Genomic DNA, 22,754 nt, shown 5'->3' with positions numbered 1-22,754 from the left:
TCCTAATACGATTCTATTTTATCTCATGGTAACCATTACATCTTCCTTCATAGAAAGTCAATCACCATCAAATAGTGATCAAGTCATCCATCACAAAGAGGGATGACCCGATGTTTACTTTTTATCAACCACATAATGTCAATGAGATGATATCATCTACCCATGTCTCAGGCTATGAATTCCACTATTGTGAATGATGCTAAGTACTGTTGAAGTCGTACATCTAATGCACCAGCTTTCGATTCCTTTTCTATTCGAACTTAAGCTTTTACTTACATTAAAGTGTATGAATTACGCATGCATAGTCCATCATCCACTTAGGATTTAGGTATGCCATACTATGAACGTCACAAGTGAATAAATCTATAAACGGATTTAAGATCTATTCTGCTTGGGTCTTACTCGATGTCAGTCCAGTCAATCACATCTATATCTTTATCTTCTGGGAGTCATCTGCTCCGATGCCCAAGACAAGACATCTCCCCAATTGGACTTGATAGACGAAAAATTAGTCTTTCAATCAGTTTGCTCATTTTCAATTAGACTAAAAACATGTTTAGGTTTTTCTACTAATATAAGTTGTCTTTTTGTATTACAATCCGACCACGTAATACCGCTATATATTAGTTAAACATTAGACAACTAGTAAGTAACAGTTTTTTCCATTTTGCTTTGCATACAAAAACCATGTGAGGATAATTGTCACATCCCAAAAATCGGGTTAGTAGAAATTGGGTTAATGAACCGAGAATGGTCACGTTTGATTTTTTTTAGATGATATTTTACTCATTTGATAATAAATAAGTATCAAGTACAGTGGTTGGGTAGTGGTGAAGCTATTCTTGATAACCTGTGTTCAAATCCCTTCCCTCACATTATTTTCTATGGGGTGCAATTTTACCTCAAACCATAGCAAATATCACACCATGTTTTTAAAATAAATGTTGTAGAAATTATAACAAGCTAGTGAATAGTCAAGTGGTTAAGTGCTTAGGTAATTTCCTTAAACTTCTATGTTCAATTCCCCACATTCTTATGTTTTTTATTTAATTTTTGGCTCATAAAACTTTAGTCAAAGCTTTCATAACATCCTCTCCTAGTTACCATACAAAGAAAGATTCTTTCCTCATTTAACTAGTCAACCTACCATCTTTTGCCCTCTTTTTTCACTCCATGTGTTCCCGTCTTTCCTTTTCTTCTTCCTATTTTTCTCACTTGCCTTTGAACTAATGTATGCCACCCCTAGCACATGAAACCATCCACATTCTTTTTTTTTCTTTCATCTTTTCCATTCCCCTTTCTACTCTCTTTGTCTCATTCTCTTTACAAAAAGTAGAGTGTTGACTAGGTAGTTGCCTAACCTTTGAAGGCTATGCACATATTTTTGTTTTTCATTTTTGCAAAAATCCTTTCTTTCTCCTCCTTTAAACCACATTGTGCCAACCCTTATTTGGTGTTCTCCTCCATCTTTTACTTTACTTTTCATTCATTTTTTAGACCACCACCATTAATTAACTGCACCACCATCGGACCACCACAGTGACCACCACTTTTCTTATTTTTCTTTATTTTTTATTTTTCTCTCCTCCCTTTCTCTAGCACCAAAATTCTATTTCTTTTTTTCTCCTCCTCTGTCGGGTTCTTGTAGGAAAATTATAACACCCCTTACCCGTATCCAAGGCTGGAATAGGGTATGAGGCATTACCGGACATAATTTTAAACACACATGCAAATCCAAGCCATAAAATTTTATTCTTTTTAAAAACATTCATACATATGCAAGATGTCCCTTAAATGGGCCTACGAGGCCCTAAACGTACTTTGAGAGTGGTTAGGGAATAGACCAGGTACTTTAGAAGGATTCAGGAAAACTTAGGAAAATTTTCCAAGAAACAGGGTCACACACCCGTGTGGGCATAGGGATACGCCCGTGCGGGCACAGGCACACGCCTGTGTTCCCAGAACACACCTATGTCCTCAGGCTGTGTAACTCTCTGACTATAACGTCAGCAAACAAAATTTAACCACACTGTCAAGCCACACACCCGTGTGCTAGGCTGTGTCATCCACACGGCTGAGACAGATGGCCGTGTCTTTGCCCGTGTGGCTAACACTTAGGCTATTTTCCAAGCCTTTTGTTTCCATTAATCCCTCACATCTTTACACACATCAAAGTTATACATCATGACATCATTTTAATGATTTAGCATACTTCACTAAGGTGTATTCTTAACTTTAACATGCTATCGTTCACAAGTTTCACATACTCATATAATATCAAGTCTAGACACAATAATCCATATTCATTGACCTTACCAAGTGACCTTATTTAAACATTAAGCATTCATGTTCAATCATCATCGTCTTATTTCTATACCATACAATTACTTCATGGCTATAACCATTTTGATTGGTCATGAAGCATTTATCATACACACATGTCTTAACACCAATCATGCATGTCCCACAAGCATAAAAACATCATCGCATCACAAGCATTAGAACTTATCATGGATAACTAGGCTTACAAGCCACAATCATTATAAGCCACATCTCATAGCTATATACAATGAATCAATATAAGCCAATACATTTGGCTAATCATAACAACATCTATTATAAAAACTAAGTCCCTATGCATGCCACTCACTTGAAGGTGCTTAATACACATATGTCAATACTCCAAAGGTGACGGCTTGATAGTGTGATGCTGCCTCCGATGATCTCCAACCCCGAGCTAACCTAACAACACTAAATAAATGAAAAGGAGGGAGTAAGCTTTACGATTAGTAAGTCCATATAAAAATAATAAGCAATATGACAACATGCTTCTCAAGGTAATACAACCATAATTACACTTTTACTTATATTCTGGTCATGCTATTTTCTCCAGTCATAGTTACTAAATTATTTATATCTGGAGCTACAGAACTCCAAATTAAGATCCGCTAATTTTCCCTGAAACTAGACTCATATATATTCTTACCATAAAATTTTTAGAATTTTTGGTCTAGCCAATAAGTACAGTTTATTCCTTAAATTTACCCCTTTTTTGCTATTTGACAGTTCCAACCCCTCTTCACTAAAAATTAATTATCTCATAATATGGGACTTGGATGATGTTCCTGTCTATTTCTCTTGAAAATAGATTCATTAATAATTCTAATAATATATATTATAACCCATAAATATTTTTTTAAAATTTTCAATGATTTTCTCAAATCAAAACAGGGGATTCCAAAATCATTCTGACTCTGTTTCACACAAATTCAAATATCTCATAATATGAAATTCTTTTGCTAACATGGTTTCCTTTATAAGAAACTAGACTCGATTAGCTTTAATTCCATATTTCATTCAATCTTTAACCTTCTTTCCACTATTTTTGGTGTATTTTCCAAGTTGGACTATTGCAGTTGTCCTAAACTGTTTAGTGTAAAATAATGGTAACTAAGCTTATAACACCTTTACAAACCATTTTAAACATCATGGTAAAAATACATATTGGTACATCATAAGCATAGAACTATAATCATAAGGTCATCAATATTTCATTCTCATAGGCATAGCTTACTTATTTGTATACTTACTAAAGATGCATCATTTCATGATCGTAATAGTATTTGAGCTTCGAGTACATACATATACCTTTTCAACATGCTCATATTCTTACCTTCTCACTTTCATCACAAGCTTTGAACTACCCGTCGAACCACTTGGAATACTCCAAGATATTCAATAGGCCTCATACAAAGGGTAAGATGCCGATGCCATGTCCCAGGCATGGTCTTACACTGGCTCACACATCAAGATCGATGCCATGTCCCAGACATGATCTTACACTGACTCTCATATATCGAGGCCGATGCCATGTCCCAGACATGGTCTTACACTGTCTCTCATCTGTCGGTGCTGATGCCATGTCCTAGACATGGTCTTACACTAACACACATCAAGCCGATGCCATGTCCCAGACATGGTCTTACACTAGCTTTCATATCTCGAGGCCGATGCCATGTCCCAGATATGGTCTTACACTAGCTCTCATAATGTGGCCCATGCATGTCCCAGACATGTCTTACACTAGTACACATTGCACCCAAATGTCATGGCATGAATATCCAATCTGTTCTCAAAGTCCAGCCGGGAGTTTATCACGTTAAGTCTCATCATACATTTCTCATAGCCATATTCAAACATTTCATGTAAAATTAACCATTCAGTACATAATAACGATAAAGCTGTAATATTTACGCACAACTCACTCATTACAAGGGAATATCATATTCCATCAAATTTCCAATGCATTCAATCATCACATAAATGTTATTAACATTTGGCATCACTTTCTCATATACAATATCATCAACATAAAATTCAATACAATCGTAGTAAGATAGATTTCAAGTATATTAACAATAACATGGATATCATGCTTATTTAATCACACGGAGTTACCTCGAATGCAATTTCGGCTAATTACGTCATTTTAGTCCATAACCTCGTACTTTTCAATTTAAGCCCGAATCTCGGTTCCTTGATATAAAACGATAAAATTCAATACTTTAATCATCACATTAACCAAAAAATTCCATAATTCATAATTTGGCAAAACGACCATTTTGCCCCTAGACTTTCACAAAAATTACGATTTTTTCCCTAGGCTCGTAAATCTATTTTTATCGAATTTCTTCATTAATCAAGCCTAGATGAATTTATTTTAGGCTTATAGCAGCCCACAATTTCATTCATTTCACACACTTATCACCTTTTTATCAACCTTTAGGTGTTTTTCATGAAAATTCTTTCACAAAAGTTGTTTATTACACAACCATGACTTATTTTCTTCCATAAAAATTCAGCAAACAACATAAATATTCACATGGAAAAACCCTAGAATTTTAACCATGTTGCAAAATAATCCCCCCATTAGCTAGATTAAGTTACAAGGGTTCCAAAAATACAAAAATCATCAAAAATGACCATCAAAATCACTTACTTGCAAGGGAACTAAGTGGCTGAAAATTTAAGCTCTCAAAACCCCCATGTTTGCTGCCATTTTTGGTGGAAGAAGAAGAAGAAATGAAAAAGATTACAACTTTTTCTTTATTTTATTTTATCACCAAAACAAGTCACCTAATGCCACTAAATATTGACTTTTCAAATTTTCTTGTCCCTATGGCCGACCATCACTCCCCAAATGGCCTATTTACACTTTAAAGACCTCCAATTTTGGTTCTCTAGCTATTTAACATATTTGGGTATAAAACAAAAATTTTGCCCTTTATGCAATTTAGTCCTTTTTCGCAATTAAGCTCACAAATGCTAAAATTAATTCACCAAAATTTTCATGCACTCATATAATCATGCTATAACACAAAAAATAATATTAAAATAATTTCTTGACCTCAGATTTGTGGTTTCAAAACCAATGTTTCGACTAAGCCCTATTTCGGGATGTTACAACAACCGCCATTGCCATCGTCGTCGTCACGCCTCCACCGGTTTTGGTGATTCTTTCTCTTTTCTTTACCATTTTCAGTCTCTATCATTCTCTTTAGTAACCGAAAATCATATATCATCTATTTCAGTTAGTTTTTAATTTATTTCCAAATGTTGTATTTAGCGACTCACTTGTCAAGTGATCATTTTTGTAGTTTCACATCCCTCTCCGATATAAGATCATGAAAATCCTCTGACCCTCTCGTTTCAATCAATAAAGAGTAAGTATAATGGTTGAATGAAAAATCACTCATTCTCTCTTATTTTCTTTTAGGCAAAATGTATAATAGTGCGGTTTTCCTTCAAATATTAACATATCGTATTCTACTTTATTTTAAAGGGTTGATCGATACCAACCCGGAAAGTCACTAACGTTGGAAATGAGATCACATTTTGATTGATTTTTATAAGAGTGATCTAGCGATTAGATCTAAGTGTGGGCGTTCTTTAGAGGGGTGATTCTCTTTGGATCTACTATCAGGTGTGGGTCTAATCTAAAATAAAAATTGATATACGTTAATTCTCATATTTAAATAAATATTATTATTTATATTTTATTTTATGCGAATACATAAAGTATTCCAAAAAGGGAGATTAAAACCATAGATTGTATTATACCAAGTAAGTGACCCAAACCAACTAACTTATGAAAAGTATGTTGTTGTTATGATTTTCACTGTTTGAAAATTATGTTATTCTCATTCTCATGTTATGTGATATTATGGCATAATCGATTTTACATGACAATAAATTGTGATATTTTGGTATATTAAAAAATAAGTGAAACGCATGTTAAACATGCCCTACATGATATTATATTTTGAGAAATTTGATTTGCATGTTTCAACATGCCCAATCTAACAAGTAATATCTTGAAATGAAAAATATGTATATATATATAAATATGTTTATTGTGGCCATATCACATGCATAGGGTGGGGCACTGTAAAGCGGAAGAATTGGTGGCTTCGTCCACAACCTACATGCCAGCTTGTCTGCAAATTTGGAGTGTTGGGATGGATGAGTTCTAGGGAACTTGATTTTAGAGTGTAGTGGTGATGGGTAGGATGTTTTAAAAAGATTTGCATAATTGTTTTACAAAAATTGCATTGTCGTGATCATGTGCGTAAATATTGGATATTTTGAATAATGAGTATGTGCTTATTGTTATTTGTTTTGTATACTAAATTCCTACTTAATACATGAGTTAAGACTCACACTAAGCTTTATAGCTCACTCTTTTTAGTTTTTTTATTTTATAGATAACCCTGAGGTTAGGATTCGATCACAGCATTTGGAGGAGTTTCTCAAAATTCTTTTTAAATTAAAATAATTAAAGTTTATCTTAATATTTTTTTTATTTTGATATTGTAATAAGTTTGAGTATGAATTATGGCATGAGACTTTACTTTGGAGATTTTTCATTCTAATATGCAAGAATTGATTGCATGACATTAAGTTTTTAAAACTGCATAAATTAGTATTTGATAAGAATACGCATGAAACTTGGTTTCTATTAAAACTTGACAAAATCGCTATTTTTCGCTTCGACAATGGAAATGAGTTTTAGACAAAAATATGATTTGATTTTTGAGGTTTTAAATTGTCTATTGATGTTTTATCGAATTTATAGGAAATTTGATTTTTAACAAAATATGATTTTAGTAAAAATTTTCATTGTGGTTCTTACCTGCAATTCTGAGAATAAAGTTTTTAATAAAATTAGACTTAGTTTTTTGATTTTATAGATAACCCCGAGGTTAGGATTCGATGACAATATTTGGAGGAGTTTCTCAAAATTCTTTTTAAATTAAAGTAATTAAAGTTTATCTTAATATTTTTTATTTTGGGATTGTAATAAGTTTGAATATGGATTGTGGCATGAGACTTTACTTTGGGGATTTTTCATTCTGATATGCACGAGTTGATTGCATGACATTAAGTTTTAAAAACTGCATAAATTAGTATTTGATAAGAATACGCATGAAACTTGGTTTCTTTTAAAACTTGACAAAATCACTATTTTCTGCTTAAATAATGGAAATGAGTTTTAGATAAAAATATGACTTGATTTTTTAGGTTTTAAATTGTCTATTGATGTTTTATCGAATTTACATGAAATATTGATTTTTAACAAAATATGGTCTTAGTAAAAATTTTCGTTGTGGTTCTTATATGTAAATTTGATAAACAAGTTTTTAATAAAATTAGACTTAGTTTTCAAAATTACTAATGTTTACAAATGAGATTTCCTAAGACATTTGATTTTTGAAGTTAACATATTTTTCCTAAATAGCGACGAATAACCAAGTTGTTTAGTTTTGAATAAATAAACGAATAATTTTGAAATATGATTGAAATTATGAAAGTTTTGAATAGCGATCAAACATTCACAAGTATTTAAATCATTGGTTTCTATAATTCTCATATTTTTGTGAGATTAAGTTAAATATTTGATTTCATTAGTTTTGAATGATTTACACAAATGGTTTAAAAAGTATGTTTGAAAACGAAGAAAGTTTTTCTAGGCCATTCTGGTGGCTAATGTACTTTCTGTCTTTGGCCTTAACGACTGGGCTGGGTTTGGGGGTGTTAGAACAATATACAAAGTATTAATGTAATATATGAATAATTTTATTAACCAATCTATTCGAAAAATTATAAGTGTACTTAGACAAAAATACTACATTTAGAGCACCAGATCCAATAACTTGATAGTGAAATTTATATGAAACTCCTTGAAGGATTTAAAATTCCAGAAAGATATAAAGTTTCTCAGAAAAATTGCTTGATCAAATTAAAGAAAAGTTTATATGGATTACAACAATTTGGACGTATGTGGTACAATCGTCTTAATAAATATTTGTTAAAAAAAGATTATAATGATCCAATTTGTCCATGTGCCTTTATAAAAATGTCTGTATCTGATTTTCTGATAATTGTTGTTTATGTTGATGATCTAAATATTATTGGAACTCTTAAAGAGCTTTAAAATGCAGTAAATTATTTAAAGAAAGAATTTGACATTAAAAATATTAGAAAAATAAAGTTTTATCTTGGCATGCAAATTGAATATTCAAAAGATGAAATTCATGTCCATTAGTCAACTTATACGAAAAGATCTTAAAGGAATTTTACATGGATAAAACATATCTATTGAATACTCCAATGATTGTATGATCGTTAGATATGAATAAAGATCAATTTTGTCATTTTGAGAATGATGAAGAATTTATTGGTCCTGAGTACCATATCTAACTGCCGTAGGGCAATTAATGTATCTTGCAAACAACATAAGACCTGATATAGGTTTCATTGTAAACTTGTTAGTAAGATTTAGCTCTTCTCCAACATGTAAACATTAGAATGGAATTAAACATGTATTTAGATATCTCAGAGAGACCATTAATATGGGATTATTTTATTCAAATGATTTAAAATCCCTATTAGTTAGTTATTGGATATTTATTAGATCCACATAAAGGTCGATCTCAAACAATATATTTATTTACACGTAGAGGTACTACCATATCATAACATTCAACAAAACATACATTAGTTGTTGCCTTTTCAAATCATACAGAAATAATTGCAATGCATAGGGAAAATCAAAAGTGTGTTTTGCTAAAGTTATTGATCAGGGACATAGTTAGGGAGTTGACAGGGGCCTCGAATCCCCTAAAATAATATTTTTAGGCCCTTTAAAATTTTTAAGATTTTAAATTAGTAAAGGTAAAATTGCACTTTGCCCCCTAAAAATGATAAAAAATTGATTAAATTTTTTTAAAAATTATAAGATACATGCTATTAAAATGGCGAAATTACATTTTTACTATTGTGAAAATTACAATTTAATTTTTGCCCACATGAAATTTTTTTTCTAACTTCGCCCTTATTATTGACCCAACATATTTAGAAGATATGTAATATGCCTTTACAAAAAAAATATGTCAACTATCTTATACGAAGATAATGTAACATGTATAGCTCCATTGAAGGGTGGTTACATCAAAGGTGATAGAACGAAACATATTTCACCAAAACTATTATTCACTCATAATCTTGAGAAGAAATGTGATATAGAAGTTCAACAAATTCATTCTAGTGATGATTAAACAGATTTTTTTACCAATGCATTGTTAACTTTAACATTTGAAGGACTACTGGACAAAATTGGAATATGTCAACTCAAAGATATAATGTGATGTTGTCATTAGAGGGAGTAAAAAATATATTGCACTCTTTTCCTTTAATCAATGTTTTATCTTACTAGGTTTTCGTGATAAAATTTTTTAATGAGATAACTTGTAATAATAGATTATGTACTTTTTTCTTTCATTAGGTTTTTATTTCATAAATTTTTCTTAATAATTTTTTACGAAACATTTTTATTAATAGACATTCAATGGGGAGTGTTGTAAATCTATTTATAAATGGATGTTCATAACCTCAAATTTATCTTATTATAACATTTAAAGAATGAATGTCTATAACCCTTAAATTCATTTTCTTAAAACCCCTAAATTATTTACAAGATACCTTAATTTTAATCCTTAATGTTTTATAACTTATGATATTTAAAGCCCTATAAATAGAAAACATGTACAAACTTATTGTATCGTAAGTAAAAGATAAATTATCTTTCATTTTTATTGTTCTTTTAATTTTATAATAAAAAATTATTTAAGAAACATTAAAATTTTTAGCTTCACATCTAATAAAAATTTATTTAAAGGATATTTATTAGTAAACTTGGAAAATGAAAATTAAAGTATTAAATAATTCATAAAAGGCCAAAAAGTCGCTTTAACGTTATCTAACCAATGTCTGACGGACAGGTGGTAAAAAGCTGATATCGGCGCTTTTCCATCATCACCTACCACTTGTCCACCCAATTAAAAACAGCCAACTCACTAACATCCGTGGTTACACCGTATAAGTAACCGTATCTTAAAAATATACACCGTCTAATCCCGCTTTTAGCTTATGGTTTTCATTAAAAAAAACAAAATAATCATCGAATCACAAAACATTAATCCTCAATTACGTTCGCTAATCCCAATTAATAATCTCAATAATTCAACCCATAATAACTAGAATGCATAATTTTAGAGAACTCATTAATCAAGTTCTCATCTCACCCTCCTTCCTCACTCTTCCTCAGATTATTTTTCTTTGCACGGTGAATCGGAAATCCAATTAATATTCGGGTCGGATCTTCCGAAGATCCAAATTCCAGTATTCTATACCATTTTTTAAAGCTTCAAGCTCTGGAGTCGGATCCTTGGGCTTTTTTCTCTCTCTTTTTGTTCCAGGTTCGTCTGTAATGGCTCAAGCAACGGGGAGGGGAAGAATGGTAGGGAACTATTTAGTGGGTCGGAAAATCGGGTCGGGTTCCTTTTCGATTGTTTGGCATGCGAGGCATCGAGTTCATGGAACCGAGGTGGCGATAAAGGAGATCGTAACGGGTCGACTCAATAAGAAGTTGCAAGATAGTTTGATGTCGGAAATCTTTATTTTGAAGAGAATCAATCATCCTAATATTATTCGACTGCATGATATTGTTGAGGTTCGTTTCTTCTTGTTCCCTTTTATTTAATTGTTTCCTTTTACTATTAGATTTTAGGGAGTTGTTTGGATGCCGATAAAGTAGAGGAAGAAGTGGCGGAAATGGAGCTATTTGAAAATGAGTTGTTAACTAAGGTAGGGACTGAAATTTGAGGCGCCATTTATTGAGGGAAAGTTCTTCTTTTAAGGAAAATGATGAAAGAACGGAGGATGTGGATTCTTTTTAACTGAAGATATTTTAGAATGCAATATTGAAAATGAGAAGAATCTACTTTTTGAAAAGAGCTATCCGCGCATACTCGTATTTGATGGAAGCAGAGAATGAAAGAATTAACGAATAGTGGAAATTTCAGTCAATCTATATATTGTGTTTTTTTCTTTGCTAAGCAAAGTTTTTTATTAATAAGAAAAGCTCATTACAGAAAATGAGCAACATCATTTACAGGGGATTGAACACCTAAATTGCTCATCACGCCTAATCTAATACAACAAAATCCTTCAAATCAACCCAATGGAATAAACCACCATAAGATTCATCATTTAAACAATAAAAACGTACAATCAGTCACCTTATCTAGTCAAATTAGCCAGCAATAAAACAAAGTTAAGCCTATAGCATCCATAATCTCCTTCCTATAGCAAAACATTTGACAAATGATGCCATTGGGAATTCAGCAACTAATACTAATGGAGAAGTCTCAAGGATCATGGGAAGCAATTTGGTAAATTTGCAGTGGTCAAGAAACTAAATGGTGAATCTAGTTTTCATGTATTTGTTTGTGAAGTTTGCAGCTTATATGTATCTATATCTCTAAAATATTTGCATCGTGCTGGAGTGGTTATATGCTGTGCCCTTCATTCCATGGACTGGTTAGAGTGGAATAATGGATTTTGTAGTAGCAATTTTTCTTTATGAGTTGTAGACGCATTTTGTTAGTGCTTATTTGATCTTTTGTAAGTTGAGATCAACTGGAAAATGTCACATATACTTTTGATTTGAATTTGAAGTTGTTTGGGATAATGTTGATATGCCATTTCTTTCTTTGTTTACTTTCATTTGTTATATGAGCAATCATGTAGTGTATATCTTAATCATATTTATTTTGGTTTATATACCTGTATTTAGGTTCCTGGAAAGATACATCTTGTATTGGAATACTGCAAGGGGGGTGACCTTTCTATGTGTATTACACATCATGGATGTGTCCCTGAAGCAACTGCAAAGCATTTCATGCAGCAACTAGGTATGCTGCAAATTGTGTCTGGTTGTTGGTTTTCCTTCTCCTTTGAATTTTGGTTGGTTAAACTTATATGATCATCTTTGTGCAGCGGCTGGCCTACAAGTTCTCCGTGACAATAATCTTATACATCGTGATCTAAAGCCTCAGGTTCATTTCATTCTCTTTGGTTAAAGTTTGAATTTTGGTATAACTTTATGGCTACTTTTGCCTAATAAGGAAAAAAGAAAGCGCAATCGGAAAGGCATATTATTTTCTTTTTGTAACTTTAATAAAATAGAGCATGGATGTAACAGGCTTTTCCCCTTCTAAATCAAATTTTCTTTTGTACCTTGTTATGAATTGTGATGAAGTTGCATATATTGGTTAATGTTCTTTGGTATAGACTAGTCTTGTCCATGTAAAGTTTTCTTTCAGTAGGTTCTCTTTATAGTGTTGTTGTTTCTGGAACAGAATCTTCTTCTGTCAACAAACGACCGCAATGCGGTTTTAAAGATTGCGGACTTTGGATTTGCAAGGTAAGTGATCGCATTGCTCCACTTGCTTATTGGGTGTTATCTTTCCCTTTTTATTTTTGCATTTTTTTGGAAGGAATTGTATAAAATGTACTCTTCCATCCTCCTAGTCATACGCATTAAGCTTGGCTGTATCCATTTGGCTACATGTGCATTGCAAGTAATCTTTTTGGTTGTTGGTACTACAATTTGAGACCGCCCCGCTTCTTTGATTGTTGGTTTTATGTGCTTATCTAGCTTCAGATGTTGTGGAGATGGTTTCTATTCTCAAATTTAAAAGATAGGTGAGCTTAGGGTGCTTCATAAATTGTGCTTGGCAGTGAAGAATAAAACTGTGGCTTCAAAAACAGGATAAGTTTGAAAATAATTGCAGAAATAAATGTGGCTGCAATGGTTTGGTCTAATTGATTTTTAATTGCTGATATTAGTCAATGAAGTTATTCACAGTTATTGTCTATTATTGTTTCTCATTTGTTGTCATGTTCATATTTAAAATCTTCTACTGCAACTCCTTTGTTGTTGTTTTTCCATTAAAATAAAGTTCATCTGTTTATATAACCCTTAATTATGGACAGAGGGACAAAAGATGAAAAATATTGAGATTTGGTAGCAACTATGCTGTGCAAATCTGTTTTCTAGATATTTTCCCATGCATAATCTATAGTTAGAATATAATATTTCTGTTTTGTCAGATCGCTGCAACCTTGGGGGCTTGCTGAAACGTTATGTGGTTCACCACTTTACATGGCTCCTGAGATAATGCAACTGCAGAAGTACGATGCAAAGGTGATAGTTACTCCACTCTTGGGGCTCCTCTTATTTTGTACATACCTGAAATTACTGCCTACTAATTTTGACTTTATTACGCAGGCAGATCTCTGGAGTGTTGGGGCTATTTTATTTCAGCTTGTTACCGGGAAAACTCCTTTCACTGGGAACAATCAAATTCAGGTTTAAAGAACTTTCTTTTTGTATAAAGTGGGCCCTGCTTTCTCAAAAGTTTTAACTTTAGACTTGCAAATGGTGACCTGAGTTGAACAGTGATTCTTTTGGTGAGTTGACAGTTTCCTTGATCTATTTTCATATCTTGTCTTGTGCAGTTACTCCAGAATATTGTGAAATCAACTGAGTTGCTTTTCCCTGTGGAAAACAATTATTTGACTGCTGATTGCAAAGATTTATGTCTAAAACTGCTGCGTCGTAATCCAGGTATTCCAAGAACGTAGAAGTAAATACTAACATCTAGCATGTAGTATTGAATTATCTGCTTACATATTAGAGAACAGAACAAACATTACATTATTAGGTGCTACTTAATTCTAGGATGATGAGGCTTGCCAAAATTAGAGTACTTGAAAGAATGCTCTAATTTCTAGGCGTCAACCTCAAATGGATATGTAGTTTGTAGCTATAGTTCTTATCCTTTTCACTTGAATTTTGCACAAATGATGTCATCCACCTATTTGTTATTTTAGCCTACTACTTACAAGAATTATTCTAATATAAATAACAGCCTCTAAAATGCTTAGATCATCAAAGAAAATGATGCTACGATAAAGCTTTAGTTGATCTGTGAAGAAAAGGAGCAAAGAGAACAATAAGAGACGTTTCATTCAGCAATGCTATCAGCATAAACTGTGCTGAGCAATTCTTATTTATATGCTTGTCCTCATTCTTGGTGTTCCCTTTATCCTTGTACTGCAGCGGAACGTTTAACATTTCAAGAGTTCTTTAATCACCCATTTCTCTCTCAGGGCCAACCAAATGAACCATTGAGGTAAATGAGGAGATGATTGTTCCCATCTTGTCTTGATATACATTATCCCTCAGTTCCCTAAATAATTTACCATTGCTCTTTTTGCAGGAGTCAGGGAATTTTAGGAAATGGTTATCCATTTTTTGAAAGCAGACCTGGAAGTACTGATGAAAGCTTTCAGGAGGATTGTCTTCCCTTCTTTCTGGATGATGATTCTAGTGGTCCTGAAGGGAGCCCTTCCTTTGAAAAGAAGAGGTCCTCAATGAAATCTGGTTATGGATTTTCTCCCAATGCAAAAGATACTAGAGAACAAACTTCTAATCCTTTGAATAAAGTCAAATTTACATCCAAATACAGTGGTACAAGACATAAATTAGATGATTCCAGTTTTAGACATGAAAGCAGCAAGGTTTCTGGTGAAACTCTGTATGAACCTCACAAATCCATGGATCAAAGATCTACAAGTACTCATTCAAGAGGTACCAACAATATTATATGCTGCATTTTGCATATAAATATAATTCCTGCTGTGTCTAGCTAAGCATGTGTTATGAGCAATTGTCTTTGAACAACATGTCTGATTTAATTATCACTCTTGAATTGCTTTCACAGTTGGGGACACACTGGAGTTGAACGACCAAGATTATGTTCTCGTATCTGGACCTCCCATGGATGTGTCATTTTTAGCTAGCACTTCCAAGCCAAACCATATTCCATACAAACTGGAGAGTCCACCCCTGATCCCCTTTACCAGTAACACCACATCAACGGCTCCTGTTGCAATTGTTGGTGCGACCAATATTAATGTCTATCATGTAGGAAGCTTGGAAAGTCAGAGCTCTGCTCCTGGGACTTCTCCAGGGTCCATTGATGTTGGGGATGCTCTGGAACAGCCATCATCTCATTGCATCACAAGGATAAAGTCGTTACAGCAGTGCGCATCTGCAATTACAGAGTTAGTGCATGAGAAGGTTAGTCCATAATACACCTACTATAAGTGCATTATGCAAAGTGGTAGAATAACATACTAATTCTCTTTTTTATCCCCAATATCTTCTCCTGGCATGTTTAACTGCCATTTAACCAAAAACTGTCTCATTTGTACTTCTCTTGGTATGCTGGAACATTTGATTGGCTCTCTTGGATGGACCTTGGCATGGTCTGTTAACATACGTTGATGACCATGTATGCTTACACAAGGCAACTAATGGATGAGTGATCTCACTTCAACTTGCTAGAACGTAGTATTAGGGAAATGTTGTGTGGTTGAAGTAATCACTGTAAACAGCTTTAACATTTAGATCTTTTCACCTATTGCCCTTTTCTGCTGCTCAATAGGTGACTTTTGGGGTCAGGAAGGTTCTTGCATTAGTAGAATATTTTAAATGATATGACTCAATGCCACTCCTAATGGTAATTGCTGTTGCTTGAGTGGCCATTTATGCTAGCTGGGTTCTCTTGGTGTTTTCTATGCTAGCACAAAGTTTAATGAGGTTGTTCTATATTGTAACAGTATCATGGTTCTTTGATAGACTGAGGCAGGTAAGCATCTTGAAGCGTTCTCAATCCAGCTTGTGATTCTTGCAATTTGGAAGCAAGCATTGCATATATGTCATACACAGGCTGCATCAGCTATGGAAGGAAGTCCGAGCCAAGAGACAAGCAGACTAAGGAGTAGTACCAGCAAGAAGCTTGGAACGTCTGATACAGAAGAGTCTCCAGAAGATATATCCTCGGAGATAGAGAGGGAATTTCTCCAGGAAGTTGAGCATGCTGAGGAACTTGCCAATGTTATTGAGCCTGGTAAGCCTTTGATAATTCTATCTCCCCGCCTCAATAGTTGTTGCTCCACTTTGAAATTGCTCAAAAGGATAAGAGACTGTTGTGGATGCTTTGTGGGCCGAACCTGTTAGGAAAGGCTATTAGTTTTGGTTCTCTAACTAAGGCCTAGTTTTTTTTATTGTCATTTTATTTTAGTTGATTTCTTTCCTTAGGTTTCTGGATTACAATTTTATTTCAGATCCATATTCAAAGGATGAATAGAATAATAAAACTGAAGTCGAAATTTTATCAAAACGCTAAAGAGATTTGGGTCTCTTTAATGAGTCCTAAGGTTTTAAGCTCCCTTTGATGAGCTTAAGTGATCTTCTTGTTCATCGCCGGTGACTCAACCCCAAACTCATGGTCATAGCAGAGAGCAACTTAAATGTACGACTTTTTTCAATTATTGCTGATGTGTAAAGAAACAAAGTAATGCCACTTGTCTTCATTCTATGAACTTTAAGATTCCAAATTAGCATTTTACCATCATGATTGCAGGAAGTACAGAGATGCCTGATGCAATGGAGACGATATTCCAGGCTGCCCTTGCTTTGGGAAGACGTGGAGGAGTGAGTCTTCCTGTCACCTTCATATCTATCAATAATATATATATTGTAAGATGATCATTTATAATATGAAACGAAGTAATATATTTATTTGATGAATGCTATGAAAGTTTCTTGAATTAATGTGATATAAGAAAACAATTGATGAAAACTTAACCTGCTGAAAATTTCCTGCATGTATCTTTGCAGGTTGATGAGCTCATGGGCGAAATGGAAAGTGCAGTAAATTTGTATTCAAATGCAGTGTGTTTGTTAATCTTCCTTCTAGTTGAAGCACCATCCCTCATTTTGAACCCTCCATTTTCCCTCACAAGCTCAGATCGGTATAGGCTTCGAACTTACATTGATTTTCTTAGAAACAGGCAAGGTTGCTCAAGATCTCAGAGGATGGCACTTCTGAGGAGCAAGGATCAGGCATAGGATCAAACAAATTTTTTTTCTTTTCTAATTTGTGCTCCTGATGACCTGCTGTCTGTAAAAATATTTATTTGTACAGTTATTCTTTGATAGATGGGAACCGTATCCTGTTTGGATGTTGTAATATTCTCATTTCTGAAATTAAAAAAAATGATAAAAATTAAAATGTTTCCATTAGTTCTGATCTTCCAACTGCTTCTCATGGCCCTGCTGATCAATGGTCGTTGCATGTATGTGTACTCCTGCCTAATATCACTATGAATGCACGTGACCGTACGTAACAATTATGAGGTCAAAGTATTAAAATAAATGGTTTTTTTAAGGGCAAACGCCCTAAGCGAGTAAAAATAATCTCAAGGTAATCGTAAAGCAGTGGAGTTTAAATACTCCTGAAGGCTGCCCATGAATCCGCAATCCAGGCTCCGTGGAGGAAGCGGAGTGCGCCATAAGATCAGCCACCATCGGCTTCTCGGTATATATGCATGAAGCAAATCTCGCATTATCAAATACATAGCTGCTACTTTTTTTTTCAAAACAAAGTGTAGAATTATTTATAAGTCTTTACTAATTTTTAAATAAAAGGATAAAAAGCAATTGAGTATATTTAAACTTTTATCCTTTTACATTAACAATAATAATAATATCAATATAAAAACAACGAATAAATATCTATATTCACTTTTATCATCTTAATCCTAGTAGCATTATCGCTTTCCGCAATTAATTTCCACTACCCCTTTTTCCTATCTGAGCACAAGACCATCATAAGTTACCTTCATAAAATTTGCATACTTCCGCTCTAATAATATGCTACAAAGTTCCACCAACCTTAATATTTATTTTGCGTGTTAATTGTTTAAATTACATTAGGTTAATCGGTCAAATCTAAAATTAATTAATTTATCGATTTAAAAAGAAAAATTGAACCAAATGAATTGCGAAACATTTTATACCTCATTGAATTGCGAATTGTGAATAAATTGAATTGGTAAAAACTAGTAAAAGCGTTTTTTTTTTTTAAAATTCTTAGCCCAAATTGTGGAAAAAAAATAACTCTAAACTCACTAACCAACTCACTCAAACCCAACCCAAATAATTTTTTTAATGCATAGTTAATGCAAATTACTATGTTAATGTTATAAAATTATTAGTACTTTATTTTAAGACTTGGGATAATCAACGTCATTATTAAGCAATTGAAAATTTATTATGATAATTTCACAACATTCTTTTACCTCCAAAAACTACAAATATTCTAAAGGTGTAAACATTTTGTTGTTAAGGAAGAAATTGAGAAATAAAGAATGCCTATAGAGCACATCAAAGGAGGGCTTGATTGAAAGATTGAAGATTCAAATATGACTGGATAAAGATTGAAATGTTGAAGATTTTTTAAAAGTCGCTGGATAAAGATTGAAAGATTTTTTATATTGTTACAACTTTGAAATTAGTTTAAATTCTAGTTTAAATTTAATTTTTAAATTTAGAATTATTTAGATATAATATTTAGAATTATTTAGTGATAATATTTAGGAAAAATCTAACTAAAATTTAGCACTAAAAGTGTATATAAATACTTAGTGGCTACAACCAATTCAATATAGTTGGCTTTTGGAATCAATTAAATTCCTTAATTTCTTTTCTTTCCTTTCCTGCATCACTTTTCTATACTGTTTCATTCATTAATTCATTAATTTTTTTTTTTTTTTTTTACTTTCAACCTTCTCTTGGTTTAATTACTTTCAAGGCCTTTCTCCTTTTCATCTTCCACAATCCCACAAATCAATTTTCAAAGCATGATTTTCTTCATGATTAACTAAACCCTTTTTAGCTTTAGCCCGAAAATTACTCCAACAAAACAATCTGAGATTCAAACCCGCTAAAAAAAATCTCTCAACGCAGTATTTTCTATCTTTCCAGTATATGAGATAGTACAAATTCGTCCTTTAAAGTTGATTCAGCTTCGGTCCAGAAAGTGCACGTTGGGTTGAGTTGTTTGGCATATAGTTCGGAAGATGAATCGGCCGTGTTGTGTTCGAATTCCCGCGAACAAATTGGTGTGTCTAGGTGGGAAAAGCCAGTTTGACTCTGTCAAGGGAGATAGGGATCGAATTTAAACGACCTACGCAGTTGAGGCCGTTGACTTGAGTTGGGCTTTTTAGATAAGGCTGTCGAAATCTTAAATTGCGAACACGTGTATCGCAGTTAGAAATTTGGCAAGAGTCAGTTTGCAAGTCGTACCGAGATTGACTACATAAGGAAAAGTTGGCGATCGGTACGTTCTTGGTCGCTATAACCAGCTTATTACTTGGAAGGAAAAATCTATTTCAAGGATCGATTTAAGATTGGAGTACACCGAGGCTAAGGTTAAGCTTAAAAAAATATTTTATTTCCCAATTTAAATTTACATTTTTGAATCTATTTTTATTTTATTTTATTACTCTTCATATTTCTTTATTTTATAATCTTAATCAATCTAAACCCCTCTTTTTTTTAGCATTGCTACGCACAGGTCCTGGGCACAACTGTGACCGCAATAGTGATTCTAGTCACGAAAAAAGGCAAATTAGATAGCCAGTCCCTGTGGATTCGACCCTACTACTCTATACTACCATTTTCTGTTATTTTGTCGTAGGAATTTATATTTGGTGGTTTGACACCCATCAAATTTTGGCGCTGTTGCCGGGGATTAGTGAAAATTTCTAATTTTTGTTTGTTTTCTTTATGGCCAGATCAGAATCGAGGACTCTAGCATTTGAACCAAAAATAGAAAGGTTGGCTCGTACACTTTGAAGAGAAGCTATTCGGTGCAGTAAATAACCACAACCCGATTTTGAAGAAGGATTTTACACCAAAGATATCTACTCATCTGAAGATTCAAACGAAATGGTAGATCAAACTATACGCCAAATTGCAGCTACACCAGATGAATAACAACTGCTATGCATAACTTATCTAGTAGGCAAAACACCATTCGAGTTAAAGTCAGGATTAATACATTTATTGCCTACTTTTCGCGGTTTGAAAAATGAGAACCCCCATACTCATCTGAAAGAGTTCCACATGGTTTGTCTAAGTATGAAACCAAAAGGAGTAACTAAGGATCAAATAAAGCTATGAGCTTTTCCTTTTTCATTAGCTGACTCTGCTAGAGAATGGTTGTTTTATTTACATCTGGGATCTGTTAATACTTGGACTGATATGTCTCAATTGTTTCTTGACAGGTTTTTCCTAGCAGCTCAAGTAGCCGAATTAAGGAGGAGTATAGTCGGAGTACAATAAAAGGAAACAGAGTCACTCTATGAATATTGGGACAAATATAAGAATTTGTGCGCAAGTTGCCCACAATATGACCTGTTTGAACAATCGCTCTTACAGTATTTTTACGAGGGGTTACTCCTAATTGAAATGAAGATGATTGATGCTGCAAATTTTAAATAGTATCAACCACCTATTGAACCTACGAGAAGGGTTCATGAGCTAAGTACTCCTTCCATAGTAAATAAGATTGATGAACTTACTAATATGGTTAAAAATATGCTTGCAAGACAGACGAACCCAGCTCGGATGTGTGGGCTGTGTGGTATTTGTGCTAAGCCTGATCATCCTATTGACTCGTGCCCGATTTTACTTGAGGACATAACTACACAAGTAAATACCGTTAGGAACTTCTTAGGGCCACCTCAAAGGCGCTATGATCCATATTTGAACACGTACAATACAGGATGGAGGGACTACCCAAATCTAAGATATGGATCGAACCCTCGATACAATCAACCAAATCAACCAAGACCACCTCCACCTCAACAGTATCAACCTCCAAAGTCATCTCTCGAAACCATAGTAGAAAGGTTAGCCATTAGCACCAAAAAGTTCTAACAAAAGACTAAAGCACATCTCCAAGAAATGGATCAGCAAATAAGCAAGTTAGATCTTATGGTTAGTCATTTGGAGAACCAAGGATAATTAATCCATGTCCAAATGCAAGTACTGCGATCGTAAAGAATGGGAAAGAGTCAGAACTAGTGCTTGGCACGAGTTGTGACCACGATGTTGAACAGGAAGTCGAACCAACTAGTTCCACTGAACCAGTACCTCATAAACCATTAGTTGTACCTCCCCCATACCCTAGAAGGCTTGCCAAGTTAAAAAGGAACAGGAGGAAAAAGAAATCCTTGAGACATTTCGAAAGGTAGAAGTTAATATTCCTTTACTTGATGCAATTAAACAGGTTCCGCGCTATGCAAAATTTTTAAAAGAACTGCGTACCGACAAAAAGAAGCTCCAAGGAAACGAATGGGTAAATGTAGGAGAAAACATTTCTACAGTGCTACAAAGAAAAATCCCGCCTAAGTGTAAGAACCAATGTATGTTTTCTATATCCTGCAAAATAGATAATATTGGCATAAAGAAAGCCATGTGTGATTTAGGAGCATCTATTAATGTAATGCCTTTATCTATTTTTGAATTGCTTAAAACAGGGGTAATTATTCAATTGGCAAAAATGTCATGCTTATATCCAAAACGGGTATTGGAAGATGTTGTCGTAAAGGTAAATAAACTAATTTTTCTTACAGACTTGTACATCATTGATATGGAGGATGACCACTCAAAAACTGCTTCTGATATTCTACTCAGGAGATCATTCCTAAGTATTGCACGTACAAAGATTGATGTTCATAGTGGAACCCTCACTATAGAATTCGACGGTGAGGTGGTAAAATTTAATGTTTATGAGGCGATGACCAACCCAACACAATGTTAAATATTTCTAGTGTTGATATTATTAAGCCACTAATGAAATTTCATTATGAGTATCATGAAGGGGACAGATTACAAACTGTACTTTCCAAAAGTTTAGATATCAATATGATGGATAAATTGAAGGAGATAATGACGTTCAGAGAACTAATTCGAAAAACCGTTGTTCTATTAGAGATTCCTCAATTCCCTAGAAGCTAAGGTAAGTACTTTGAACTTTCTCTTTCTAAAACTAAACTGTTGCCTTCTATTTCACAGGCCTAAAAAATAGAGCTTAAACCATTTTCAGAACACTTGAAGTATACCTATCTAGTTAATGGAAACACTTTATCGGTAATAGTTTTAAGTAAAATTTCAGGATTAGAAGAGGAGAATTTAATTCGAGTCCTTCGACTTGTATGCATAGAATACTGATAGAAGAAAATGAGAGTCCAAAGAGAGAAGGTCAAAGATGCTTTAATTCACCAATGATAGTGGTTGTCAAAAAGGAAATTTAGAAGCTATTGGACGCCAAGATGATCTATCCAATTTTCGATAGTAATTAGGTTAGCCCAATTCATGTGGTACCTGAGAAAATTGGTATGACTGTAATAAAAAATACAACAAGAGA

The 22,754-nt window shown here is 33.6% G+C and overlaps 1 protein-coding gene across 2 annotated transcripts; it reads left to right on the top strand.

The window, feature by feature from the left end:
* The first annotated feature begins 10,527 nt into the window (after positions 1–10,527).
* Positions 10,528–17,549, top strand: LOC107893898 (serine/threonine-protein kinase ATG1c). Of its 2 annotated transcripts, none has more exons than XM_016819039.2 (13): positions 10,528–11,071; positions 12,197–12,314; positions 12,400–12,458; positions 12,762–12,826; positions 13,516–13,609; positions 13,694–13,774; positions 13,924–14,032; positions 14,528–14,600; positions 14,688–15,058; positions 15,192–15,550; positions 16,112–16,382; positions 16,899–17,014; positions 17,156–17,549. In XM_016819039.2, exons 1-13 carry the CDS (start codon positions 10,829–10,831, stop codon positions 17,384–17,386), a joined length of 2,190 nt encoding a protein of 729 aa, XP_016674528.1. In that variant the 5' UTR covers positions 10,528–10,828; the 3' UTR covers positions 17,387–17,549. The 2 variants fall into 2 exon arrangements, with proteins under 2 accessions (XP_016674528.1, XP_016674529.1); XM_016819040.2 differs by having other exon boundaries at positions 10,533–11,071; positions 16,899–16,969.
* Positions 17,550–22,754: the final 5,205 nt, after the last annotated feature.

This window comes from Gossypium hirsutum, chromosome A13 (assembly GCF_007990345.1).
Source record: "Gossypium hirsutum isolate 1008001.06 chromosome A13, Gossypium_hirsutum_v2.1, whole genome shotgun sequence".
NCBI classification, from domain to species: domain Eukaryota; kingdom Viridiplantae; phylum Streptophyta; class Magnoliopsida; order Malvales; family Malvaceae; genus Gossypium; species Gossypium hirsutum.
Note: the sequence above shows the minus strand (reverse complement) of the source record. Positions and strands in the feature narration are given on the sequence as shown.